Raw genomic sequence first — 7,123 nt, 5'->3', positions numbered from 1 at the left:
CTTATGGAGATGACATGATTACTCTGAGCTGTTTACAAAGCTCCGCTGCTTTTTAATTAGTTTTTCTATGTAAATGCGCTAAATGGACATCTTTGAACATTGCGCCTTGCAGCTTTTTCAACATGTCGCACATCTCTATTCATCAGGGCTGCGACTGCAATTGGATACTATTGTGCGCATCAACAAGTTTTTTTTAAATGTAGGATTATTTTTTTCCGCTGCCAAATGCTGCATGCTGGAGATCCGGCATGGTGCCGGAGAACTTTAAGCCTTGTAAACAGCTCAATAGGCCCAGACTATTTTTATACAGACGCTATTCCAGATCAGCTAGAACAAGCTTTATAAATGGAATTTACTGAAAATTCTATTAGTCTCTCGATGTTTGTTCGTTCATAAAATGAGGTTCCACAATTTACTCTTTACCTCAAATGCCTCCTTACTTACTAAATAATGAGAATGCACGGTTTCCTGCAGTGAGCCAGAGTGATTCAGATACTGTTAATGCACATACAGGTGATACAGGTGATGACAGTGATGGATGACAATGAATATTTAGGCTAATCTCAAATCAAACCGATTCACACCAACTTTCACACAATGCACTGCATAATTCACAAAGAAGCTTTAGTTTCCAAAATGGGGAGCATATAGTAAGAAATTCAAGGCAAGTTTGTTTGATTGCAGATGGAACCCAACTCTGTTGTGAAGTCGAATACTTTCTGCTTTCTGTACTGACACTTGCGTGGTGCGTGGTGTTTACCACAGTTTCTTTTCCACAGAAGTCAGACGCTGATCCATCTGAGCAGTGCCACATAAAGTCGAACACACTTCCATTTATATGCATGTGACTACAACAAACCAGACGTGCAAAATCCATGTGGAGAGATTTCATATATTGCTGCCACCCTATTCAGTTCAAGCATACCAGAATGTGAAATATTTATTAAAAGATTAGCTGCATGGTATGTGGTGTCTCCAGAAGCAGGAGTTGATATGGGAAACGTAAATATCCTATGTATCTTCTATAGGGAGTGCTACATAAAAAAAGAGACAATATGGCTGTAATAATACAGGTATTTTGTTTAAAGATCTTATGTTTTTTAAGTTTGATTAGTCTTTTTTTTTTTTGCATCAATATACTGTAAACAATATTGAACTTGTGAGGAACAAGGATGATTGTCCACTAGGTGGATGTATGATATAAATTACATTAAACAAAAATAAACATAGTTATCAATCATATTTTTATTAACCCACCAATAAGAATTCAAGGTATACGCTAAAGCAAAGAAAGCAACCAATAAACATTATAGAATAGGCTGAGATGTGCACTGCCACAAACCTAACACATGATTATAGCAGGTTTCATGTTTTAAAACCAAATGTTTAAATGAAGAAGAAATATAACTGCACACTCCCTTAGGGTGCTTTCACACCTGGCCCGTTGTTTCGGAACCTGGCGGCACTCGGATCCGCGCCAAAACAATCGGTCCGAGATCGCCTGAACGAGGTGGCCTCGGCTCGATTGAAAACGAACTCTGGAGCGGTTCGGTTGTAGTGAGAAAGCAATCCAATCCAACAGACCAACGAACCAGGCTATATCACAATGTATAATGGGTAATTACGTAAGTACCGTGAAAAGCATTAGCTTTGTTGTTTTGCTAATACCTCAAAATGAACCTGCGAGTGTCTGTGGGTGAGCACGTCTTTGCCATTCAAAATCAAAGCGCACTTGTTTATTTTAAAATGCCGTCTTATTGCTCTTCTTTGTAGTAGGTGCATTTTAAAAATGTTTTCCCGATGAATCCTGGACTCCTGCTCAAAGTGATAAATTAATATAAGGACAGCTACAAAAAAAAAAGAAAAGCTGTTGTTGTTCCATCCTGACGGATGACAGCCGTGGTGGAATCCCGGAAAATAAACCGTGAAACTTTGACCAATAAGAGAACAGTTTACACGCGCGTGACTTGTATTAACAAATTTGGTCCGTTTAGAAACTTTGCCATGTGAAAGCGAACCGCACCAAGAATAAAAAGCAATATTGTAATAATTTTAATCCGTTTCTGAACAAAGCAATCGATCTACAGGTGTGAAAGCACCCTTAAACACTGTTTATTTGTTACCAATGTTTCGGCCAGACAAGTAGCCTTTCTGGTGTCCCATAGCTAAGCTACATCCAGTATGGTTCTCAGTTGTGTGCGCTCATCTGGACCATATACCTAATCACATATGTGATCCAAAAGAAAATTCCCTCCAATTCTAAAGCAATGGCAAAATATATATAGTGAATATTTGGCCCACATGTGTTCAGCCATGCCATATCTAGGCCAGATGTGACAGAAATCGTTTACATTTGTCCCAAAACTTCTTGCTATCTGGGATGGCCAGTATGAACCATCGTGTCCGTGCCTTCGACACAGATATGTGACAATAGCATTACTGTTTGTAGCGATCGAAACCATCAGTTATTTTAACGTCTGAACTTTTCTTGACGTGATTTAGTTGACTAGTGAAATCGGCTGTGGGGCAGGGTTTGCATTTAACTGGTATAAGAACAAAATCATGTTTATGGCATGGTTCTTCTTAGTGACCTTAGCTTCTAAGCATGGTGAGTCTTGGATTCGGCACTCTGTTGAGAATGTCTTTGTGTTCACCATGAACTCGGAGTTCATTTGGGGCTAATGCCCCAAATCAAAACTTTATATACTTCCCTTTTACTTAAATTCCAACCCCTATAGTTGTTTGAAATATGATAGGGGTCCAGTAAATAAAAAAATCTGACTAAATAATAATTCTTGTCTGCAGTAGTGGTTATGGTCTCACCTGGGTTTAAAGGTCACTGATCCTTCACTTAGATTTGGAGGCTGATTTATTGATCTGTCACTCTCCAAAGACACACAGCTGGACTCTGGAGATGCTGCTCTTTTTCTCTTTTTTCTAGTGATACTGAAAAAAAACATCAACAATTCAGATTATGTGATTTTACCTCTGATCAGTGGTGTAACTACTGGCAGTGCAGGTGGGGCAGTTGCACTGGGGCCTGGGGGCCCATGAACATCTCGCCCTTGAACTATTTTTATGGCACATTTTTTTATCTTTTTGAAGCTTGACACCAGTTGATTTACTTGCATTCACATAGTCGTTAAAGTTTCTTTCAACTGCCTTCTCAAACATTCATGACTGCAGCGTTGTTTCTTCCTGCCTTTTAAATGTATTTAAATTCATGATATCCAAATCTTCAGCATCCAATCAGCATTCAATCATCCTGAGCTGACAGAGAATGTTTATAGCAAGCATTGTGAGCCTGCTGAACCTGATCCAAAGCAGGGCAGATTTGTTTTGGTTTTATCAACTCTGAATCTTCTCTGAAACGCAGAGTATGTTCAACTAGCTTTGTGTAACAGGCCACAGGAGTAATGGCTGGAATAAAACAGCAGGCTGATTGAATTGTACCTGTAACCTCATGTTTTACCTGGCAGACTACAATCCTTTAGATATGGATTATTCATGGTATTTCAACACAACTTCCTTCTACTCATGAATTTGATGGCTACTGTTGGACCATTGAAGGTGAACATGATATTATGTGACTACACATTACAGAGAGATACCGACTTACTAGCTATGGTCTAGTTTAACAAATGTTGCAACCATAGTAAAGAGTTAGTTACATACTAGCTGTTGCAGCCCTACCCTGATGTTTAAATCTGTCTCTTGTCTGCAGTACTGGTAATTGTCTCACCTGGGTTTAAAGGTCATTGGTCCGTCACTTAGATCAGGAGGCTGATATATGGGCTCTGGACATGCTATTCTTTTTCTCTTTCTTCCATTGATACTGAGGAAAAACATCAATAATTTATATGATTAAAAATATGTAATATGTTTCTTTGTTTTTTTTTTTTCTCTGTGAATATCTAAGATCCTCAAACATCATGACATTTGGTCGACATGAGAACCAATGAGGTTTAAATGTGAGGCTTAAATTTAAACCTGTTCATCATGAAATGTGATCGTATCACTTCAGAAAATTTAGATTAAACCCCTGATTCACATGGTGTGTCATAATATTATATCTCTCTTTTGGAGATATTTTAAGGGTTTGAAAAGTATAAGAAAAGAAAAGAAGGGTAATATTGAAAAAGTACAAAATATTTATTAGCATATTGGCATATGAAACTTTCAGTATATTTTTAAATAAAACAAAGTCAAAATGAATAAATAATAATGTAACAGTCCGTAGTCATGGCAAGAAGGAGGCGGGAACCGGCGGACATTTAAACAAAACTTTAATAATAAAATAAACACAAAACAGCGCGACAGCCCCCTTCACGCACAAGCAAAACACAAAATAAAATCCAGGCTTGGTCCTCTCTCGTCCAACACTGTTGTCACTCCTTCTTTTATCCTTCTGGAGCTCCTCCGTGGGACTCGAGACCGGTGAGTGGCGCAGGTGTCGCGCATTAGCAATTACTCCACCGGCCTCGCTCCGTTCCCACGGCTCTCGGCCCTTTTATCCTTCCGGAGCTCCTCCGTGGGACTCGAGACCGGTGAGTGGTGCAGGTGTCGCTCATTATCAATTACTCCATCGGCCTCGCTCTGTTCCCATGGCTCTCGGCCCCGCCCCCACTCGTCACATACCCCCATCGCCCCTCGCAGGCCGGGGGGTACTCCTGAGACTGCACTCTACTCCCCCCCTCTCCCCACCGGGGGAGCCGATCACAGCGGCCGTGGCATACCTGGGGGTAAAGGACAGACAGACGAGGCGAGAGAAAAGGAGACGGAAGGATGAGGAGAGACAGAGATGAGAGAAGGGAGAGCGGAAAACCGGTTCCAGCAGGTGTCGCGCATTAGCAATTACTCCACCGGCCTCGCTCCGTTCCCACAGCTCTCGGCCCCGCCCCACTCGTCACAAATAATTAAAAAATTATAAGATATTTGGAGGGTTTTGATGAGGGTCCAGTAACTTAGAAGAGTTGAGCATCACTAGATTAAGATATCTCCAGTGCTGGTTATTGTCTCACCTGAGGTCGAAGGTCCCTGTTCCTTTACTGAAATAAATGGGTTGTCCCATGGATGCATCACTCACACAGCTGGGCTCTGGAGGTGCTGCTCTCTGGTTCTGATAGTGATCAACATCCTCCTCTCTCTCCTCATAGAGACTCATTTTAGAGCCAGTCTTCTTCTATGTATTTATAAAGATTTCAGTTCTGCATTTAGAGAGGAAAAAACACACAACTGAACACCTGATAAAGTGGCTTACACGTTCTTGCATTATTGCGAACCACTGCATAACAGTATTGATGAGTAGTGAACAGATTAACAGATTTTTGAAGTGGATGATTTTATGAAGTGAACTTCAGCAGACTACATATCAACTCGTAACATAATGACAATAGTACCAGTAGAATGAATTAATAGAAACTAACAAATATTTAAAGACATATCTGGGTTCGAACTAATAACTATTTGACCTATGTCATGAAATATACGATGTATGTCATGTTGCTTTATTTATTGTTGAATATGAACAATAATAATATTATAACGATCAATACAATCAATCTGCTTCATCTTTGTTTATAGAGTTTGTAAAAATTATTGTGAAATTTGTCTGTTCTGATAACAGAATATGACATGAACTTACCCTGAAGACTTTAGTTGGAGTTTGATCAGTCTTTCGCTTTCGGTTTGTTCAGCTGAGGTGATGTCAGTGCACATCTGAAGCTGATGACTCACACATGAGTCTGATCTCAACTCGCTAACTTCTTTTTCCAGTGGGTGAGTGTATATTTGTGAATACAAATTGACGTTTGCAAAATGTAAAATGTATTTTAGGAGCATATTTTAAGAGGTCTTACATTTTGGGACGGAAAAACAGGAATGGCTATGGCTTAATGTGATTATTGATCTTCAAAAGGCTATGATTTAGTTAAATAAACATGAGTGTTTCACATTTATTTCAAACAATTACTTATGATCTACTGTTGATTAATTATGACAGGGTTTACTATATTGTGTCTATATTGCAATATGTCGTGGATTGTTGTAAGAGTGCATATTTTTTCTCCATCTTTTTACAGTTAGAAGAAGTAAAGCATAGAAATTTCAAAATAAGAGCCCTGGTGTATTTCAGGTTTATTATTAAAAGTTAGCATTATGCATTACTTTTTTTCCTGGTTATTATAGGTACTTTGGTTACACAATAAACTGTATCTGGCATTTAACTTGACACTTAAATTATAAATAATTACAGTTCGAATTAGGCAGTTTGCAGCCCCATAATAAAATCACATGGCATGGTCTTAACAAGTATTTCACTGTGTATGGTTTAACATGGCATGCTATTTGTTAAATTCAAGAAGAATGCATTAAACGGGTAAGTCACCCAAAAAATAAAATTGTAATAATTATTTTTAATTTAGTTTTTTATTTTTATTTAATTCTACAACTGTTTATTATGTCTTGTCCAAAGAGGTGGACTTACCAAAAAAAGCACACATGGACTTGCAAACTAAGGCATTTCAATAACTGACTAATAACTTTTTCATTGCCATTAAAGTGAAATTACTGAACCTAAACATAGGAGCCAGTAAAAAAAAAAAAAAGATAATTTAAAAGAAAAAATGTTAGATGGACTTAGAGGTTTTTGCATCTGAAGTGCATCTCAAATGCACACATAAAACCTCTGTGCCACAGTAGCATTTTTTGTTTGATTTTAAATGAAAACCTTAACAATGTGGGATTATTGGACTGTTTAGTTTCTGGGGGAAGTGAGTGTATTATTTTATATAGTAATATAAATCGGGAAACTGGATGAGTAAATAAGTGAAACAAATCCTGCATATTTTACATTTTACATTTAGCAGACGCTTTTATCCAAAGCGACTTACAAATGAGGACAATAGAAGCAATCAAAATTAACAAAAGAGCAACAATATGTACAAGTGCAAATGACAAGTCTCGGTTAGCCTAACGCAGTACACGTAGCAAGGTATTATATATATATAATACCTTGCTACGTGTACTGCGTTAGGCTAACTGAGACTTATCATTTGCACTTACATATTGTTGCTCTTTTGTTAGTTTTGATTGCTTCTATTGTCCTCATTTGTAAGTCGCTTTG

General features: G+C 38.3%; 1 protein-coding gene across 1 annotated transcript in view; it reads right to left on the bottom strand.

The window, feature by feature from the left end:
* Nucleotides 1-5,680, bottom strand: part of LOC107690967 (NACHT, LRR and PYD domains-containing protein 12-like) — a 19,663-nt gene extending 13,983 nt beyond the window's left edge. Inside the window, exons 1-4 of the mRNA XM_016489406.1 lie at nt 5,645-5,680; nt 5,022-5,207; nt 3,743-3,835; nt 2,824-2,946 (exon numbers count right to left, since the gene is read on the bottom strand). Of these exons, the coding sequence (XP_016344892.1) occupies nt 2,824-2,946; nt 3,743-3,835; nt 5,022-5,164 (359 nt within the window). The 5' untranslated portion in view covers nt 5,165-5,207; nt 5,645-5,680. The remainder of the gene's footprint in view (nt 1-2,823; nt 2,947-3,742; nt 3,836-5,021; nt 5,208-5,644) is intronic.
* Between the last annotated feature and the right edge of the window lie 1,443 nt (nt 5,681-7,123).

Source organism: Sinocyclocheilus anshuiensis, unplaced genomic scaffold (assembly GCF_001515605.1).
Source record: "Sinocyclocheilus anshuiensis isolate Anshui unplaced genomic scaffold, SAMN03320099.WGS_v1.1 scaffold66, whole genome shotgun sequence".
Classification (NCBI taxonomy): Eukaryota; Metazoa; Chordata; class Actinopteri; order Cypriniformes; family Cyprinidae; genus Sinocyclocheilus; species Sinocyclocheilus anshuiensis.
Note: the sequence above shows the minus strand (reverse complement) of the source record. Positions and strands in the feature narration are given on the sequence as shown.